We start from the raw sequence: 22,163 nt of genomic DNA, 5'->3' as shown, positions 1-22,163 counted from the left end.
AATAACTTATTGTAGATCTCTGTGGCTTGACTAATAGGGAAACCAGACCCTCTGAAAACAGCATTGCAGGAGTCGGAGGGTTACTCTAAGCACAAAAACCATTACGGTTTATTGTAGTGGTTATTGTAGAAGGAGTGTTTTGGCGCTGTCTCTGCAGATACAGAACAGGGCTCTCCCTGCACAAAAGGCTCAACTCCTCTACTGTGGCTAATTATGTTAGTTGATTAAATTAACTATTGGTAGCTATCCATCCCCATTGCTCTCAGCCTTTCGTAGTTAAAGGCTAATACTGAAGTTCACTTCCACATTAGACACTAGTGTCTCCGAGGCTGAGCTCTTTCTTAATATGTCATCAGGACTAGGGACCAGTGCAGCCATCAAACAGGTTCGAAAACTCTGCTGCTGGACTCTGAACAAAACAGACAGGACACACATTATCCGATGGAACTACAACACAATTCTTAATTTTTGAACAAGGACTAGCCTTTGGTGTCTTGCTCTTTAACATGTGGTGAAAACCGTTTTGCGATACAAATATACAGAATATTGTAAAACAAGCAACCATAATTAATACATCAAAATATATATAAGACAAGTAACCCACACATAAAAAAGCCAAAATATATATATTTAAATGCCTATATGGTTGCACTAATTTGCGTACTAACAATAGGTAAATTGACACATTTCCATTCGGTTAACAGAGGGCGCTACAGAGTTATCAAAATAACAATGCATCATTTGTAAATCGACTGGTACCGTCACAGTCAGGTTGCTAAAGGAGCCCTCTAATGTTAAAATAAATATAGTTATTTTTAATGTCAGTGTGTTCTTGTTGTATGCATGTGCTAGTGATTACTGTCCCATTCCCAATATTTTAATTTAAAAAAAAAAAAATTCTAAATCTAATCTTTATAGCGGTGCTGGGTCAGTATCCTTGAATTAGCCACTCCACCTCCTGCAAAGTCATCCGCAATTGAATCCAAAGTTTCTCTTTTGAGCAATCACGCTGGGTGTATTGAAGCCAAACTTTAGATTTTTAAAGGGGTTCTGTCTTTAATGAGGTATAGCCCCCAACATCCAGAGGTGTACCTAGGGCCTCCAGCGCCCTTGGCGAGGAGCTGTATCACCCCACCCCCCAATCCACCCTCTGCACAACCTTTTTGTAGGTGCCGTTCCACTTAGTAAGAATCATATATAAGTGCGCCACCATGTAAATGGAAGCTATAAAAACAGATATATCATATATTTTGTTGTCTAATCATCCCTGTCCCATAAAAAAAAAATATAATAAAAATGAAATAAAAGTTCCTGAGGTTTCTTAGGAACAGAACCCTGCCAGTCATCCATAGCCCTCTATTGAAATCAGTGTAAGGAGAACTCCTACAAAACCCTTCCATCTGCTAGTGCACATGGAATTGCAAAACTCCAAATACAATGCTCTCCCAATAATGCCAATGAAATCTGTGTTAACATCAATTCAGAGGCCTCAATGCATAGTGTGGAGACGCTGACCCAGGAAGCACCTCTAGTGACCGTCTGAGTGACTGCCACTAGAGGTGTCCCTAGGCAGTAATGTAAACACTGCCTTTTCTCTGAAAAGGCAGTGTTTACATGAAAATACCTGCAGGTATAGACTATACTACAGACTATACTCACCAGAGCAACTTCATTAAGTTGTAGTTGTTCTGGTGACTATAGTGTCCCATAAAAATACAACATAGCTTACTCTGCCACGACAGCAGTCATAAGCTTGAACATTTCACATTGTGAGATAGTAGTGGCATATAAACATTGCACATTTTTATATTATATTAACGGTCAATAATAAAAAACTGCCTACTTTTGATATTTGATACTCGAAATTAGCGTCGTTGGTGGCTGACGTTGGGGTAGAATAGATTGACAGCTTGATGCCATATGTGGGAGTAATTGTGGAGGCCCAAGAGAGTCACGGTCGGGTAGTCGGCTAGTGAAGCTTAGTTGAGCTAGACATTTTACACATTCGGTCAACCTGTCTGCTAGTATTGCTTAACATGCTGACTTTTACAATATGTCTGGGGTTGGGCTTGTGCTTATGTGGTGAGCGTCAGGCCGGTCAGTGCTCAGTTTAAGTTGGTGTATGCATAAGCAGTCATGGTGCGTGTTGTTGTTCCTCGTGAGTCACCCCGAGGGCCACTAGACCAACGGGGAGGGGGAGGGAAGTCTGCGTGTGTCCTGTCGTGTTGGCTATGAGTGGTGAATGGTGGGAGCAAAGAGGCGACTATGTTAATAGCCTCCTGGGGCCGTTTTCCGCAGGTTAGCTGCGGTCACAAAATCAAATGAAGGGCTATAAGCAGGTCAGATCATGGTGCCAAGGGGCAATAGCTGAACAAGGTGTCATACAAAGTCCCAATATAGACAATGTGTAACTTGAGTGTCTTTCAGGGTGCTCGTGCACCAGCCCCTTCAGGGGGTTCCAGCCTCGATTGTCGTGGCACAAAAAATGTTGCCCTCTCCGGGTTCCAGTCGTGCGTGGGTCTTGCGGTCTTCTGAGACACCGCCTGTTGCATGCTGTCCTGAGGTAAGCCCAACACTGGCAGTATGTTTCGGGCGTCTTGAAGGTCGTGGACCACGTGCTTGTTTTCGCCCCTTACGATGAGAAGAGAACGGTCTGGGCGCCATCTGTATGGTATATTCTTCTGTCTGAGGAGCGTGGTAAAGGGCTTTAGTGAGCCTCTCCAGGCCAATGTGTCGCCCGTTAGATCCGGGAAGAAAGCTAGTGTATGTCCTTCAAATATAAGTTGCGCCCTCTCTCTGGCTGCTGCCATGGTTGCGGCCTTGTCTTTTCGGTGCTGAAAGCGGATTATGAGGTCGCGGGAAGACGTCGCTGGGGCTTTGGCCGGCTTTGGGATCCGGAATATACTTTCCAGTGGAATGGCCTTGGCTGCTTTTGGTGTGTGGAGGCCGGTAAGTAGCCTGCGTACGTAATGGGGCAGCTCTTCGGTGGGCAAATCGTCCGGTATCCCCCGTACCTTTATGTTGGCGGCTCTGCGCCCGTCTTCCGCTGTGGTGAACCGCCGCTCGAGGACCGTGGTCTTTTGCTTAAGGAGGGTAATCTCCGATTGTAGGGATGTGATAGATTGGTCGTGAGCTGTTGAGGTGACTTCCAGGGTGTCCAGCCTCGTGGTGATGCCTTGAAGCTCCGTGCGGAGCGCGGCTATGTCCCCCTGGAGTGTGGTTTGCAGGCCTGCAAGCAGGTTTTTTAGCACCGCCGTTGTGATGGGTGCTCCATCAGGATCCTGGGGTTTGGGCACGGCCACCGGTTGTCTCGGTGTTGCTATCGGGTCCTCTTCCAGGGAGTATTCATCCGACAGGTCAGAGAAGTGGTCGGCGAAGGTCGCCATATTGGGCCCTGAGGTTTCGAGGACCTGTCTCCACATTGCCCCGATGTCATGGTTCTGGCTCGGCCGATCCGGCTTTGGTTTTTTAGATTTGCGACCCATATTCTCTCTGCTCTCTCGTGCTGGTGGTCGTGGTTATATTTAGCGTTTTTTTCGGGCTGTAGCAGCGCTTTTTGCAGTAATTGCTCAGGAGCTCCTCCGCCATGCGACCACTCTGCTTCGCAGTTAGACTCCGCCCCCTACTTTTGCCTATTTTTAATGCATTAAAAGGGTCACTTACTGCATGGAAGAATACAGAACATTTTGTAAAGTGCATTTTCAAAAGGCATTTTACAACATTTTTGTTTGTTATCAATGCAGTTAGTATATAACAAAATATAAACTGTGTTTGGATGAATAATAATCACTACCCATGAAAAAGTGTGCATTGTGACTGGCAAGTTATACCCTGCTGCTGCCGGCAGAAAGGTTAAAAGTGTGGCAATAGCTGGACTTGTCTTGTACAGTCCATTAAGCAGGTACAGAAGGTACCAGCGTAGAGGGCGCAAGTCCCCAGAACTCCCTTATGGCGGCCCTGCTCATGAGTCTCATCTTCCCCTCCAGCAGCCCCTGCAAAAGTGCTGCCTTGGGCCATGGCCATGGCCGTCTTTAATGTTGATTGGCCCCCTGGTCCCAGCTCTCCCACCGCAATGTCCGGCGGCCGAAAGGCTGCATGAAGAAACAAATATTGCAGGCTCAAGGTGCAGCTGCTTTGGTTCCCTTATTAAACCGACCGCAGCCTGGGGGGTGCCAGGAGCACAAGCCGAGGGGCGCAACAATCACTTGTCAGTATGACAAGTGACTTTTGCGCCCCCCCTCTGCCTTCCCCCCGGCGTGCGCCGGTCTGGCCAACAACACGGTACGCCCCTGCCAGCATCCCTATAGTCTACCCGCCCCAAACATTTCAACTTATCTCTTACATTGTCATCCCACCAGGTCTTATCTTACGGCATTTCCATCTTTGTGCTCCTAATAGCCACTAGAGGCATGGTTTTAGACATTTTGCTGAAACACAGGGTCTTCCTTAACCTCTTAAGGACACATGACATGTGTGACATGTCATGATTCCCTTTTATTCCAGAAGTTTGGTCCTTAAGGGGTTAAACTGAAGTTGTTTGCTGCTTAGAATGTCCCTTTGATTAGTTTGTATAGTAACTAAATCTAATGGCAAATAACTTTTTTCTTTATACTTTCCATTAATATATACAGTATAATGTCTATTTAATGAATGCAAATGATTGCAACACTTGCCTGTCTCACAGGGCAGGGAATGGACACTTTTATTAAAGAGAATCTTCAGGAGAATGTGTCAGTGGACGGGTGACGTCACCGCCCAGCCTTTGACTGACAGCCAACTGGTCTGCACACTTGGCTACAGTCCTTGTTATAGGTTGAAGTAGCAGATAGTGAGCAGTGAGAGCAGAGGATACGGTGTAAGCCTGTCTCAGCTGCTGTCTGTATCTCATGTTTCAGGCTGAATCAGAGCTGCATTCCCCTGCACTCCATGCCCTCTCCCTCACTGCTGCAATGTGAACAGGCTCTGGGAGAATGGGGCAGGTCGCTTGGAAAGGCATGTTCCTGTCACTTTTTGACTATAAGACTGAGAAATATGTAATTGCCAAGAACAAAAAGGTGGGGGTTTTATTCCGTATTGTCCAGCTGTCCATTCTGGCATACCTAGTGGGGTAAGGAGAACTCACTTCTTTTTTCAATGCTCTGTGTCTGTGTGTTATCTTTGTAGTGTGTCCTGCATGCTTTAATATGAGTGTCTGTGTCTGCATAGGATCCACACTGCAGCATGGAAAGCATGGGATGATTAGGTGTACGGGGACTGCAGAGAGAATGTCTAAACTGGATACAAAATAAATAGGTTTCTGTCAGACTGTCTCGTTTACAGGATTTGTCATAGAGTGATAGAATAAATGTAACTGGCATTAGTAACTCACTGGATAAGAGCAAACCATTCATGCATTCTCATAAATTAACAGTATCCTAAATTTTCAAGTTCTATCTATCTATCCATCCATCCATCTATCCATCTATCCATCCATCCATCTATCCATCTATCCATCCATCCATCTATCCATCTATCCATCCATCCATCTATCTACCTCCAACCTAACTATCTACCTACCTCCTACCTATCTACCTACCTATTTATCCATCTATCCATCCATCTTATCTTGTTTCGGCTCCTGGCCTTCTGCCTATCCCATTTAATTACCACAGCGATATAATATGTGTGATGGCTAAGACACTTTTATATTCAGATAGTTCAACAAACTACAAATTAACAAACAGTAGTCACTAAATCTGCATCCCTAAAGGATTGGGCTTGTACACATGTATGAAACTAATTCAGTAGTATAAACCATCGATTAGGTACATAAATCTAAACAGCAAAATTGGCTACAGAATAAAATAAAATAAAAAAATAAAGATTGAAAATAACTTTATTGAATGTATACTAAAGGTGTACTAAACTATAGAAACTAATTGAAATGTACAAATGGGAATATCTGCATATAGAAAAAAATGAAGTTAATAATAACATGTTGATTAAAACATGAGTGGGTAGTAGGGGTAACCATGAACCTAATGAGAAAAGGTAAAATCTTATAGCAGAAGTCTTAGAAACTCGATTATTAAATAACAAGACTAAAGTCCCAAACGGTCTGCCCTCCGAACCACTCAATGAACTGAAGAAGGGGAAAAGTGAAGGAGAATAAGAGACAATGAATAAATATATATATATATTTACAGCTTTATTCAGAGAGGTCACTTCTTTCTATTGTGGGTGCATGGGGTATATAAGCTAAGCAGTGAGCTCTAATGAATTTAAAGGGCAACTTGCAGATTTCTTTAAACCAGCTTAAAGGGTTGTTGTTTTACTTTTCCAATGTGGGTATTTTGACCTGAATTTTGGAAGCTGATTGTTGAGGTGTGTCTATTCGCTGTTCAGTGAATGGTTCCTGTTGTTACAAATTACTGTGCCGACTGTGTTTGGAGTCATTATTGTGTATTCCAATCTTGTTTATAAGTGTCAGAGTGAAGTCATAATAGTGTAATTGACTTATCTAAATGAGACAGTCGAGTAATATCTCTTTAATTTCAATGAAAGTAATTAGTATGATAATTTTTTTTTGTAGACCATTATTCACACATGTGGTCGGTTTTGCTAGTTCTTGTATCTGCCATTACAATTCTTTAAAAGAGCTATGTTTAGAAACCATTAATCTTGCAGGCAGACTTCTAAAGAAACGCTCCCAGCACCATAACCACTACAGCCTGCTGTAGTGGTTATGGTGTCCGGAGTGCTCTGATCTAGTCCCAGAGTAATCTGTCAAATTGATTTGACCCTGGGTCCCACTGGGTGCCAGCCCTGCTTCTAGTCTACTTGAATGGGAGAAGCTGGATCCTGATGTATTATTGTGGGTGTGCATTTATTGGCTGAGAGTCTCATCTCAGCACTCTCTGCCAATAATGAGATGAATGAGTAGCTGTTCTGAACAAACTGACAGCTGGGTTCTCCAGCTGTGAGAAGACTAGACGCCGTGCGAGCTCCTGGTAGGCCCAAGGTATGTGTCAAACAGTGCTATAGTGGTTTATAAGCTTATGATTGGATTGTTATCCTTGACACTATAACCACTGTGTCCTGTAGTGGTCACGGTTCTTGGAACGCTCGTTTAAAGTGGCTCTGTCACCTCAAACATATAGTCACCACAACAACTACAACGTAAAGTAATTGTTCTGGTGAGTATAGTCAGTCCCTGCAGACTTTTTAATGTAAACACTGCCTTTTCACAAACGGACATCCGCATTTAAAAGCTAACACGCCTGCACGCAAATGCAAACATTACATACAAACACACGCCTGCACGCAAATGCAAACATTACATACAAACACACCCCTGTATCAAAACACTAACATTATATACAAACACTAACCTTACACAGAAAAGCACACCTGTTCCTAAGTACTACTATCTGTTTACCATCTGCGCTACGGCGATACAAATATTTTGGAGTTCCATGTTGGCGCATTATGTCAAAGGGTTCCATGGGAAAAATTAATTGGGAACCCCTGTGCTAGACAATTGTGACAAAGGGGTGGAGCTTAAGGCAAGGTCCACTGCCTTTCTCAAGTTAACAAAGGGCAAAGCATGCCTTAAGCTCCACCCTTTGTCAAGGATGTCAAGCGTAGGAAAAAAATAGTTCCCTATTTATGTTTTTAAGGAAAATATATCAGAAATGAAGAAAAGAAGAACAGATTCTAAAAAAGGAGGTTTGAGGTGACAGAGCAACTTTAGCCCCTTAAGGACACATGACATGTGTGACATGTCATGATTCCCTTTTATTTCAGAAGTTTGGTCCTTAAGGGGTTAAGCTTTACTTAGCATTTTCAGCATTTGTTTCCTGGAATAAATGATGGATGAGCAAGACAATGAGAAATTATAAAGTGTAAGTGGTTATAGCCACAAGCAGTAAAACATAGTAACAGTTTGTCTCTATCCTAAAAACTCCTTCCATTTTCAAGATCCATGTGCCAACCCTCAGATAAGCCGTTGTTTTGTTGGGTGATTGTAAAATGAGGTGGTATTGCCCACAATTAAAAGAACAGCCCAAGCAAGGTCAGACTGTAAAAAAAAATACGGCCCAGGCATATTTTACTCACAGCAGCCCAGTGGCAAGGGGATGAGACCAGAGGGGTGGTTTGTGTCATCACCAATGACAAGCATGACCTCTCAGAGTGAGCATGTTGGTTCAATGCTCTGCTAGGGCAGCCTTTGATCAAAGCCTCGCTGAAGAGCTCTTAAATGAGAAAAAATGCCCTGTATTTGTTCTGAGAAGCTCCAGGAATAATTTTTGCTTGTGGTATAATATGTGTGACATGGGGCTGCAGAAAGTGTGTGTATAGCTGCTGTTGTGTGTATAGTGTGTGTGTGTGTGTATAGGGGGCATAGTGTGTGTACAGGGGATGCAGCAAGGGTGTGCATAGGCGTTGTAGTGTATGTGTAAATAGGTGCTGTAGTGTGTGTGTATGCTGTGTTTATAGGGGCATAGTGTGTGTACAGGGCTGTGCATAGGCGCTGTAATGTATGTGTATATAGGTTACATTGTGTGTGTAGGGGCTGTAGTGTATATGTATATAGGTTACATTATGTGTGTAAGGGCTGTAGTGTATGTGTATATATGTTACATTGTGTGTGTAGGATCTGTAATGTATATAGGTTACATTGTGTGTGTAGGGGCTGTAATGTATATAGGTTACATAGTGTGTGCAGGGGCTGTAATGTATGTGTATAGGTTACATTGTGTGTGTAGGGGCTGTAATGTATATGTGTATAGGTTACATTGTGTGTAACGGGGCTGTAGTGTATGTGTATATAGGTTACATTGTGTGTGTAGGGCCTGTAATGTATATATGTTACATTGTGTGTATGGGGCTGTAATGTATGTGTATATAGGTTACATTGTGTGTGTGTGTGTGTGTGTAGGGGCTGTAATGTATATATGTTACATTGTGTGTATGGGGCTGTAATGTATGTGTATATAGGTTACATTGTGTGTGTAGGGGCTTAGAGAGTGTGTGTTTAGGGAATGTAGTGCATGTTTTTGTAGTCTGCGTATAGGAGATGTAGTGTGTTTGTCAGGAATGTAGTGTGTGTAAGTGGTGCAGTGTGTGTTTAAAGACGATCTACTGTGTGCAGGAGATCCAGAGTGTAGGATAGGGGTGTTGAGGGGTAGGGGTGGGGGTGAGCAAATGTATTTTTTTTATTATTTCTATTTTAAAAAAAAAAAGATTTATATCCCCCTACCTTTTTCATACCTTTTTAACAGGGAGGGGGAACATTGCAGGCCCTGGTGGTCCAGTGGGGGTGAGTTACTCTTGCCTTCATTTTATTTGGCTGCAGGCAGAGTTCACTCCTCTCTAGAGGGCACACAGGAAGGCCTGCTCTGTATGGGCTGGCAGGGGAGATCCTCTGTCGGCCTTAACCCATTTTCATCGCGCCAACCTGGAATTTGCAAGCCTGACTCCAAGCACAATAACCACTATTGCCTGCTACATGGTGCTGTCCCACTGATTTTAGTCCTGGTTTGCTCTCTTTCTGGAGAAGGCCTGATTTAATGGAAGATATGTGGGACCCAGTAAGTTGGCAGACTGCTAAAATATTTTGATGTCTTACCTTCTGGCACTATAACTAATTCAGTGATTATGGTGCTTTTAACGTTCCTTTAAATGAGGGAGCAAAGATTAGGCCAAATAGTTTGATAAACCAATGTTAAATTGTTGGACATGCATTCAGCGTTGTATTGTTTGATATTGCATTTACTGACAGTCCTGTGGCATGCAATACATATCAATTTTCATGGTGAAGCTGAATTATTATATATATTTTACTTTAGATAAACAATTAAGGTTTTTTTTTTCAGTAACTGGCAAGGGAATTGAACATATTTGGCCAAACTAGTTCAGCTGTAAAAGAGGTAGGATACGATTTCCAGTTTGATTTGTTCGGCCTAAATATTCCTGCTTTAGTAAGTAAATTCCAGATGTAATTTAATATTTTCCCTCTATGCGGTTATTTGATCCATGGTGCAAATTGGGCAGACAATTCCATTCGTCAAAAATGCAAATTTGTTTTTTTTTGTGTTCGTAACTGCAAAGATGTCCAGGAAACATATTTAATTAATTTAAAATTACACTTCCCTAAGTTTCATTAAATGCAAAATGAACTCATGTAAATGATTTTTTTTGTTTGTTTTTTTAGAGCACTCATGCAAATAAAAGTACCTCAAGCTTAAAAGGGAACGAAAGTTGACCATGTTTATATATGTTTCTATATTTTATATCTGTTATGTTATGTTGCCTTAGACCTAGCTCAGTACCAAAGCACCCCCCCCCCCCCCTCAAGCGCCACGCCAGCGCAAAAATAGCAGCCCTCCGGGTGCCCAGAGCATAACCCCCACCTTCAGTTACAGCATAACAAAATGGGAACTCACACCCGGCTTCGAGGGCTCCCATACCCAATAATACCATAACTACGTGCCTCACTCTTGCATAGGTATCAGGGCGTACTTAAACTTGGGCCGTCATACGGCCCAAGTTTACCGCCCCACCCAGTCACAAGCTCGAGGACCACCGACAGGGAAACCTGGGTAAACCCACCTATACTAAAAAATTTAAATTGAGTAGACTAAGCTAGGTGGCAAAAGTATCCATGTACTGTAAAATGTTTTACCTGCTGATCACAAAATCTGTTATATTGTTTGCCAATACTCGCAAAAATAAAGAATAAAAAAAAAAAAAAGTACCTCAAGCAAATTATAAGTTAATTTGTGGGGTACTCGTTTACCATGTAAATGGTTCAATGTGATACATCCATACTCTCCAGTGATAGAAAAGTGTATCTTCCTCTTTTTTTTTTATTTGTTTATGATGGCTCATCGCTGAATGATTTTAATTCTTAAAGGGACACTCCAAGCACCACAACAACTTTAGTTTAATGATACAGTTTTGGTGTATATAGATCATGTCCCTGTTGTTTCACTGCTCATTTCTGTATAATGTAAGCCTTAAATAACTTTGTTTATGCAGCCACACCTCCCCTGCCTGACACTCACACAGTCTCCATGGAAAAAGATAAACTTTTCACAGCACTGTGTATTTACTTTAGAAGTTATAATCACCTGCTCTGTTAGTTGAACATTAATTACATACAGAAGTACATACTATATCTCTAAATAGTACACTAGTGATGCTCTCAGTCTCAGTTACCTGCCGCAAGTCTTTTCCTTCCTTATATTGCAGTGCAGAGAAGAAGAAATCCAGGCACAGTAGTCTTGGGTGCTGGAGTCCCAACTTTGGCCCATGATGGACAGAGAGACCCTGCCCGTTATTGGTTAGTAGGGAATTTCCTGTGATTACCATGGCCAACCTTAGCCCGTGGCAATTGTGGTCCCAGATATTTGCCTGGTTTGCCCAGTGACCATTCCTGCCCTGTCCCCAGCCCACCCTCTATTGTATTTCCTTTGTGTGGAGAACTGAGAGGAATTAGTTGATGGTTGTGGCATATCACTATTTAAAATAATATAGAGGCCGATTGGAAGGCACTTTGAAACCCTGCAGCATCTGTACTCAATCTCAATCTTTCCACTACCCCAAAAAGATATAACTGATGAATCTAAAATTACATTTAAATCTTCTGTTTTGGTAACTGTTCTGTCACAGTCCTGTGAATAGGAAAGACATGGCTTTAAATGGGTCCTACCTTACTAGACAGGGCTAAAAATTACTGCAGGCCTGTAGTGTACATGACACACTCACAAAGGATGAATTTCTATTTGCCAGAGTTTTAATTTACACTCGCCGTGGCTAGTGGGTGAATGGCAATCTTGAGCCCTGTTTTTAAGATATGCTGGGGTGAGAATGAAGGGTAGAGAGAAGATTAGCAAGGCTGAAAGACAGTAAAAGAGGGGAATGTGACTAGGGTGCCCATGTGTACTACTAGTGATGATAAAGATTTCACCCACCTTCCTCTCAGTGTGCCAGTAGTGGGGGGGTGGACATGAAATGGGGGAACAGACATGAAATGGGGGGGGGGGGGGGATGGACATGAAATATGGGGGGATAGGAAATAGGGGGGATGGACATGAAATGGGGGGTGTACATGAAATATGGGGGGGAATGGACGATTAAAACAACGCTACGCCCCTGTGTCCGGTGTGAAGAGGAGGTCTGGGAGGGGCAAGGAAGTGTCCCTGAATGGCATTTTTGAAATGTGGTCACCCTAAATGTGACTGTATGGGTGTACAAAGAGAAGGTCAGTAATTTACAAACATAGCTTGGAGATAGCCCTTTAGCTACCATTGTCATGCCCTGTTTAGCACAAACTAGTTGGTAGCATGCTCTCTTGAATTAAGTGAATGAGGCTGACCGGTCAGTTTTGCATTTGTCCCCCAGTGATTTTTCGCTGGTTACGCTGATAAGGATTCTTTTAAGCAAACAAAGAAGTTTGAATGACTATCTGTTCCTGTCCAAATTAGAGATGTTTAAATTGCGTATACGCAGAAGTAAATTCACACTGACACAAGGTTCAGGTTAAATGAAAGAACTTCAGGAAATTTATTAGCATCTGAACAAAGCAGGCTTGCAAGTCCTTTTTAAAGATAAAATTACATCATTGTAAAATCAAGATAAAAAGTGAGGAAACATTGTCAATTGGCTAAGAGAAGAAGTGGTTAGTTAAATGCCCTCCCTGTTGGGTGTTACGTCTTACATCATAACTGACGTCATAAAGTTCACCTCCAGATTTCAGCGCCATCTTGCTAGCACGAGGAGTTCTTTCGATGGGAGGGGGCATTTTGGCAGCTATCCATAAAGTGTAGCTGGTACCTTTAGTCTTTCAAGGTTAGTATCCTCAGTATTCTCAAGGCCTCTTTGGCAATTATACACTCTATCAATACTATCTGCTACAGTGTGTTATTTGAATCAGAAGATTCTAGCATTTTCTGCTGACATGCTGTTTCTATGAACAAAGGAATCTTGTAAAGTTTAAACTACGAGGCCTGAGAGCTGAATATGAGAATATAGTATTAAAAGGGGCCCAGTAAGGATTATATAGTTTATAAGGGGCCTAATAATGGATATAAGTTATAAGGGGTTAATAATTCTACAACAACTCAAACACAACAAATGTTAATTCCGATGTTTCCAGTATGTTGTGACAGCTTTACTGACAGTCTACATTCCTACTCTGTACTTATTGAATGGTCATTGTATCGAGTCCTCGATCCTTTTAACGTTATTAATTCTCCACGTTTGCATGCTGGCTTCTCTGTTTATTTATAACATGCTGCTAAGGTTTGTTCAGGGTTATTATGGGACAACACGAGAGACAAAATAATCCTCCGGATAAGATTTCCGAATGAACCGGTATCAATTGCAATTCTTCTGCAGCTGCAATAAGAGAAATAATTTAACTTGTGTTTCATTCATTAAGGAATTTTACAGCAGGTTTTAAGTTATTTGTATGATTATTCAGTCATTTTCTTGAAACAAAAACAAAAACTATAATGCTTTGTCTTTAGTATAGTTAGATTTGGTCCTGTATGATCGTATAAGGGGTTTAGTTTCAGGGAGGTCACACTCTGTCCTAAAGGTCATAATTCTGATAGAATTTCTTTAATTAACTTGTAATACAGTGATAGCAAAGATCCATGAGACATCGAAACACTTCCATCAAACATGGGATCCTTGGCTTAATGACCCTCAAATAACATAATCACATTACTGACGGATACATAGCAGGACTAAAAACATCTCTTACATCGAGTCATCACTGTGTCTCTACCAAGGCATACAAGGGACTGGAAATACAACCCCTTCCTTCTTTATCCCACCTTTACCCCTAGTTATTGCTTCGTCACTTTCTTACATTTCTTCAAATTCCTAATTCAACTCAGGTACAGGCGCATAATGGGCAGAAAACATTACTAAATAACTACGAACAACAAAGTTTTTTTCACACAGACACATTCTCCATATTGAACACAGATCACATAACCTCAGAGAGTAAAGAGGGCAAACTTTATCCCACCAATTGACCTACATTTACAACTAACATGTAAGATCACTTGACTCATCTCTTCTTGATCTTAAAGTCCGCTTATGGTGTTAACATTAAACCTTACTTCCCCTTTAATATAGTAGAGAAATGATGTGAACAAAATCTCCAAAAATGAGCAACCAAATGAAAAACTGCTATATTTGCTATGTGCTTACAAATTGGTATTTGGGACATCCATATGCATTTTTGTTTTCGGAGGCTGGAAACTACCCTTGCCATCCCTTGAAGGGTCCCTCAGAGCACCATGACCACTTCAGTGATTTGAAGTGGTCACTGTGCCTGAAGGCTGTGTCTAGTGTTTTGCCGTGAATGGCTGCAAATATGGAGTTTAATCCCTTGACAGCACAGAGATGTAGCTCTACCTTGGGAGAATCATGGTGTGTCAACAGCCAGCTCGGAACTAGAGTTCCAGGCTGGATAATTTTAATTCTATTAAAATGATTTTTTGTACAGTGGGACGCTGTGTATCTGCAGCTCTCCAGCAGCAGGGAGTCTCGGAATCCAGCAGAGACCCCGGCAACAGGGCAAACTGTTACTAAATGGTTCAGTCTAATCACCAGGCAACTGGGCTCCTGGTGGGCTGTAGTGATTTTGATGCTTAGAGTAACCCTTTAGGTACTTACATTCATTTACGGTTTTCCTAAGAGCCACATTTAATGTAAGGTATGAAGTTTTATGTTCTTACTGTACATGAAGGTTCTTTTCCCTTAACCGAATGAGTTTCTGAGATCCATTGATTCATAGCTCACCCAGTAGTTGGACAAGTGTGTCAGAAGAGAAAGTAAATCCTTTTGAAAGTTGATCGGACACTAAGCTTCAAGTAATGGAAGGAGAGTGTGCTAGACAGGAACTGAAGTCTACTGCCAGAGCCAAATAAACAGCAAGAGGGAAACAAAATAACCTTGATGATCAGGCCTTGCATTTTCTTCACCTCTCCCAGGATATTTTATTTTGGCTGTTAAAGAATCCTGGACGGCTGACTAGCCAGTGAATCTCCAGCTAATGTTGGACTGAAACACGTGACGTGTCTTTAAAAGGAATGGGAGATGGGAGTAAATACACCTAATGATTCCGCTTCTGTTCTACAACTATTGCACATTGCGTGTCACTATATCCAATTTCTAGGATATGACTGCGTCTCGAGAAATAGAATATTGGTAGGGGATCAATTGCACAGTGGGATTGGCATGGCGTATGCTAGTCACTGTAGTGGAAGTGGCAGTGTGTAAGTGTTAGTGTTTGTAGTGAGTATTAGATTTATCATCCAAAAAGTTGGCACGCAAAACAAATGTATACAAACTTGATGACTTATATAAAGCATTATTTTATGATTATTTGTGTAACTATAAGACAAAAAAATATATAACATCTAGTGCAGAACATCTATACACTTTAAAAACATATAATCAGATCAAATCTTATGGTATCAAATTCACTGCATTTGAGTGGATTGTGTATCGCTCTCACTTTAAGAGCCGTGGAGGGATCAAGCTCGTTGAGTTTGGTGGATCCACCAGGCATATACCGGACTGCAGATAGATTTATTAAAGCATTTAATGTTTTTCAAGTAGAGTTATAAACAAAATTCACACAATTTCTTTTTAAAACAAATCAAGTATTGGGGGGCGGGGCCAAGCCAGCAAGCTAAGCGGTCGCATGTAGGCTGAGCTCCCGTTCAGCTTGCCGATCTCCTACAAATACTCACCAAACTCGATATAAACAATATACCGGAATACGCTACCTGAACAGGGGAGGACCTGGTGACATGTCTGATATCTTTCCCGAGCGTCTTGGAGATCGAGAGCCCAAAGTAGCTGTACGTGGCCTGCGGACGACGTAGAAGGGGAGAGAGGGCCACTCTCCCAGTCTATGCGCTGGAGACCCAGACCCACTGAGACCCTGCCCCCCCCCCCCCGGACTGGTGGGGGTTATCCCGGTCCAACTCTGAGGGGATATGCCTATGTGGAGACCCCACAGAAAGAGTCACGCGAGCAGCAAGTCGAAATGCGGCCCTGCAAAATGGGCTAGACAAGCAGAACAGCCTGACTACATGGCTAAGCTGGACGAGCTAATCGCTAAATTCTGGAGGAAAATGGCAGCCAGGGAGCAGCAAACTGAGGTACACAAACCAACTAAACACTCACCCTTGGCGCTGCCGACATGCTCCCAACACAGACGCATACTCCCTCCTAAAGGCAAAACACGAAAAAGCCGCCAAAACAGACGAGGCTCCCGAAAACACAAACGACTGACCTTACCGAGGACGGGGCTCCGCGGAAACAAAAACCCTACCATACCCAGTCTGCACACACGACACACAGAGGGGACCCTCCAACACCAACCCCCAACTCAGAGATGGGACCCGGCAGGGCCAGGGAGATCCGGGCGGCACCCGTCGAACCACAACCACGTACCTCACACAGATGCAAACCCCCACTCAGACAAGCCACGGAGCACACTTCTTGAACTGTCACGGGACTCTGTAACCCCTCGACGGGGCATCGGCTGATCTCGTCGTCAAGCTGAAAAACATATCATTGCTGGCTGAGACGGAACACCATCACACCCGCAGACACTGCAAGCCGTGGGGCCAGCAATGTATTATTATATCTTATGTAGCAATGTTTTAGGGAAAACCCACATTCTAGACGAGGGTAGCTTCCTAGGATCTCCCCTGTGACCCTGCCATGCGCAAAATAGAAAGCACCATAAGCTTGATCAACCAACATAAGCCCGGCAGGCTATTAACCCCCAATCACTTATTAACCAGGACCTTAAGTGTCCCTACCACACATGCAGCGGGATTTATAATTGCTACGGTCAGGTTGAATATTGTTTACCCCAGCTGTCCCACTTCCAGACCCAGCGACGCATCTAAGCTCCACGACGGATACCCAAAGTCCTTAACATAGTCCTCGTGTGTGTCCCCTCAGACCATCTAGCATGATTATCTTCAGTTATTAAGCATCTAGTTAGTCTTAATGGTAAAGTTTAAGCTCTTTGTTATTTCTCAATATGCATTACTCAACCTATTACCACTAACCATATGTATACATCTTGTTCTAAAAAAAAATGTGCAAGTGAAACATGTCATGATAATGTATGCCTTCCGATGCCTGTACTTGCTGTCGTGGCACCGCAGGCTTGCTGTACAATCCATTGCACGAAAAATAAAGAATTATAAAAAAAAATAAAAAAAAATCAAGTATTAAAAACCTTGAAAGGGGGGGGGGGGGGGCGGAGCCAAGCCAGCACACAGAACAGACATGCAGAGAGATAGCTCCATACCAATAGGCCCAAAAACGGCAGCAAACCGGTCGATAAATCGCCGATACATAGACCAGCACCCCCAAACTGCAATGGGAAACCGGGCAAAGAAGATTAAAGCAGCCCTGGCCACGGGATCCCGAAATATCGGAGACTACATGCAGGGAGGACTCCTGCGCATGGTGCCCAAAATGGCGGACCAACAAGCTGATATCTCGTCGTCCGAGGAGGAACCCTCTCTGGAGGCATTAGATGTGATCCCCCAAGCCGGTGGCCTGCATGAGGAGTCCTCGGATGAGGAGAACAACATCCCAACCACAAATGGAGATATTAAATCTTTACTCCGCAATATCCGCAAGATGTTCCAGGCGGACCTAGCAATACTGAGAGAAGATGCTCTCAATCACAGGGCGAATAAAGACTGCAGAGGAGACATCCAACCACCTCAAAGCCGAGCAAAGAACACTTGCCGCAGAGCAGAAACGGCTAGCAGACTCAGCCACCATGTCCCTGAGACTGACCGAATTTGAAGACCGCAGCCGCAGCAAAAACATCAAGATTAAAGGCATACCTACCACGGTAGAGAAAACGGAACTGCCACAATATATAAGACACCTGCTTCAGCAAATATTTCCCCACAAGCAGGCTAAAAGTATCCTGGTGGACAATATTTACAGAGTCCGCAGGCAGGGCAGACTGCCCCAGCAACCACAAAGCGATGTCATAATACAGCTTGTCACATACTTGGACAAAGCGGCAATCATGACAGCGGTCAGGGACTCACCCTCCCTGTCCTTCGAGCAACACACTGACATTTTACAATGACTTATCAAAGCCCACCATGCTCTGGCGGCAAACAATGCGCCCTGTTACCAGTGTGCTGAGGCAGAAGAGGATCCCATATCGCTGGGGCACACCACGCTCCCTCCAGGTCACTGTGGAGGGAACAATGCATAAGCTACACTCACCAACGGAGGGCCAACTGCTCCTGACCCAGCGGGGCATCACAACGCAGACGGAACATAGGAAGGGCAGCCCCAGGAGACAACAATGGGATGTGAACAACATCACCCCGTTTGAGCCAAGGAGAGGTTCCTAACCATCTACAACTGACCCAGGGGACTAAACTCAAGAGACTATCACTACCTGGCCTCGCAGAGGCACGGGACATTCACCCAAGTTACACGCCTTCTCCCACCATGGTCAGGTCCAAACCCCGGTTTGGACTACTCCGCACTAACCTAGTTACCGTTTAGAATGTCTGCATGCATAGATAATTTCATCCACAGAACTCAGCCCGAGAATTACCTGCACAGAACACGTGCCATCTGTGGCCAGACCGCAAGCCTGGCAACAGCACATACCAGCAAGCCAACATATATGCCATTCCCAACCAACTCGCACCCCCTCCATGCTTACCTCATGTCTGCTTCCACCCAAAGGACAGTAGGGATGACACCCAGACGAAGCACAGGAGGACCTAGCCAGAGGCGACACTTAGTTTAGCAGCGATGCCTGTGCGCTCCGCATACAAGAGCGCTGGCCACCTTAAGCACTCACACAACCCCAAGCCCGTTTCACCCGGCACCCACCTCCTACACACTAACCCAGAGCCTCAGTAGACACCAGCACACGCACTAACAACTACCCATGCCGAGGGAGTACTCAGCTTCAACATGCGACAACCTCCCGAGCAACATGTTAAGCCCCAGAGGGATTAGCTCACATACCACAACACAGTAGCAAAACCCAACTCCTGCAAACTAACCGAACATATGCTATTTTGCTGCTGTAAAGTTAACTATGCATGTTTTTGTTACCGTACTTACCATTTTAAAAAGTGGATGACAAGATTACTGTATTTAGGTGGAAGGGAAACATGGAGCTCGTCATTTGGGCAATATTCAGTACTCCTGTTCTTGAAATTTTAAAGTCATGTTTAATTGTATTATGTTGGTTCTCGAAACCCTCATGCTCGCTCTGCTACATACCGGTATTATTGTATCTTTGCATGGCCTGCGAGCCAACCCTTTGCTGTCTATTTTCTCTTAATAAACAGATTTACAAAAAAAAACAAGATTACTGTACCTCTTATTGCATGTGCATATCCACAAATAAAATAAAGAATTAAAAAAAAAAAAAAAAACAACCTTGAAAGGATCTCTGTAAATCATTTATCGCTCAGCAGCTCTTCCTCTCTTACAGTCTTGTCTAGCCTCAAATGCATAACGCGCTTCTCTCCGATCCAGGGTAGAGAGAAACGCATTATGCATGTGAGGTTAGACACTTGTTATTTTTGGCTGTTATTTAGTATTAGATTTATGATGTGAGGAATAGCTAGTTAGAGAAGGTTAGAATGAATGTTTTGTGTAAAAGCTACAATAGTTCATTATTAAATTATTAAATTATTAAATGGTTCACTGAGAACGTACTTTTCACCATGCTCTGTTTAAAGCAGCTGCTTAATCTCAGCCCAGACATAAACTAAAATTAGTAAGCTCATGTGTTGCGTAGGAGTTTAAATACATAAATGATATGTATATGATATATGATATATATCTAAAACAAAATGGTCTGCTAGCATTGAGTTCTCCTGAGGAAATCTGTTTAAAAAAATAAAGGATTTACAAAAAGACAAGTGCAAAATCCCCAAAAGTCCTGATTTTGGCACGATAGTCACATTTTTGGAGTCTCGTCCCGGGTTAGTTCCTTGGTGTCCCACAACAAAGGACATCAGGGAAGTCTCCAATCTTTATCCAGAATTTTACTAGGTGTGTTAGTTTGGTAACATATCTGGTCCATTCTCTTGTATTCCCTTTTATAAGTGAATAAACTATTAGAATTATGATGGGTTGGGGCTTAAATTATGTCTTTGGCTAGGGTTACAGCAAAGGGAAATGGTACTTTGTCCGGCTAGGTATGCCACTTAAGATATAAATGACTAAAGAGAATTGTAAAAAACCTTCTTCAACACAGCCAGTAGTTTTAGTTAGCTACTTGGTAGAGTTAAAGTAAGAAACCTACTTAAAATAGCAGGTTGGATTCATATGCAGCAAATACTGAGATTTGGATGCAGCAAGTTTAAAGGGACACCCCACAGCCCAAATAAAAAAAAGAAATCAAATACCCGCCCCCTCTACCCCTTACACTGTTTAATAGATATACCCTTTACAAAACCATGCATGTATTTAATTATGCATTATATTATTGGGGGTATATCTAATCACAGCTTGCAAAAGTTGCAGATTTCTTATGAGCTTAATATCCAGAAGTAACAGGACTGGTTGTTTGATCGACAGTCAAGGAGTGTAACACGATCTATTAATAAAAAAAGCCAGCTTTAATTGAAATGGGCACTTTTGTAAAAAAATAACACACAATGGCAGAAGTACCTGGTCAGCAAAGGTTGTGACTGTGATGTGTGTCAGTTTTTGTGGATCTGTGTGTAAGTCTGTGCATGCATGTCAGTGTGTATCTGAGTGTGTGTGCGTGTATGTGGCAGTATGTATCTGTGTGTAATGTGTCAGTGTGTGTATGTGCCAGTGTGTATCTGTATGTCAGTTTTGGTATCTGAGTGTGTGTGTTTGTGCCAGTGTTTGTATCTGTGTGTATGTCTCAGTGTGTATCTTTATATCAGTGTGTATCTGACTGTGTGTGCGTGTATGTGGCAGTGTGTATCTGTATGTCAGTGTGTGTATGTGCCAGTGTGTGTATCTGAGTGTGTGTATGTTTCAGTGTGTATATCTGTGAGTGTGTGTCAATGTCTGTATATGTGTGTCAGTTTGTATCTGTGTGTATGCGCGAGTGTGTGTATGTGCCAGTTTGTGTATATGTGTGTCAAGATGTTCATAAATGTTTCCAATGCTGATTTACAAGAAGGCTACAGATTTTCATTAGACTTGTGTCTGTGATTGTATAGCTGCTACCCAGTTCAATATAGAAAGTCATGCCTTCTCTGATTGATACTGCAGCAGGATGAGATTTTATGTGATGTAGCACATTGACTGTCTTGTGCCATAACTCATGCGTTGATTTTGTAAGGGAGGTGTCGATTTGAACACGTACATTGAGAACGCTGGCGGAGTATCAGCCTGTGAGATAGTGTATGGGTCCGTGCATAGCAAGGTCAAGGTATGCCAAACTGAAATAATCCACTGCTAAAGGACTGTAGAGAACAATGGGAACAGCATACTTCCATTAGTATGGCATTAGTAATGACTTCAAGGAGGCTTTTTCTATAAGTAGCATTAAAATATGTCAGTAAAATGTTTTATTTGTGTGTGTTTTTCACAGTTTTTCCTATACAATTTTTTTTTAAAGGGACATGACATCACTATGTCAAATGATGTTTAGGTGCAGACAGGACCGTCATCAGAAATGCTCATTCCCCCTCCCACCTGTTTCGTCTTACTTCCCAGTGCTTACTGTAGGTCCTTTCAGACTCCTCTCTCTGTTCCAGTATTTTATATGATCTTTAACCCCTTAAGGACACGTGACACACATGTGTGACATGTCATGATTCCCTTTTATTCCAGAAGTTTGGTCCTTAAGGGGTTAAAGGCTTGTTCTTTTAATGAGATTCTCTTTTATATTTTGTGATAATGGAAAAAATAAAGGTTTGAGAGGTGGGGAACAGGAGCTCTGTTCCCTGGTAGTTTAATGTAAAAGAAAAAAAAATAAAGAGACACTATAGTCACTAGAACAGCTACAGCTTATTGTATTTGTTCTGGTGAGTATGATTGTTCCTTTCAGGCTTTTTGCACAGTTTTTTCAGAGTAAATGCAGTATTTGTATTACAGCCTAGTTATTACCTCCACTGACCACTCCTCAGCTGGCTAGTAGA

At 42.7% G+C, this 22,163-nt stretch overlaps 1 protein-coding gene across 2 annotated transcripts in view; it reads left to right on the top strand.

Moving 5' to 3' along the window:
* The first annotated feature begins 4,841 nt into the window (after positions 1 to 4,841).
* P2RX5 (purinergic receptor P2X 5) overlaps positions 4,842 to 22,163 on the top strand; it is a 50,169-nt gene continuing 32,847 nt past the window's right edge. For both annotated transcript variants that reach the window (XM_063443547.1, XM_063443556.1), the window contains exon 1: positions 4,842 to 5,107. In XM_063443547.1, the coding sequence (XP_063299617.1) occupies positions 4,971 to 5,107 (137 nt within the window). In that variant the 5' untranslated portion in view covers positions 4,842 to 4,970. The remainder of the gene's footprint in view (positions 5,108 to 22,163) is intronic.

This window comes from Pelobates fuscus, chromosome 1 (genome assembly GCF_036172605.1).
Source record: "Pelobates fuscus isolate aPelFus1 chromosome 1, aPelFus1.pri, whole genome shotgun sequence".
Lineage (NCBI taxonomy): Eukaryota > Metazoa > Chordata > Amphibia > Anura > Pelobatidae > Pelobates > Pelobates fuscus.
The sequence above is the reverse complement of the archived record's forward strand: the minus strand, read 5'-3'. Positions and strand labels throughout refer to the sequence as shown.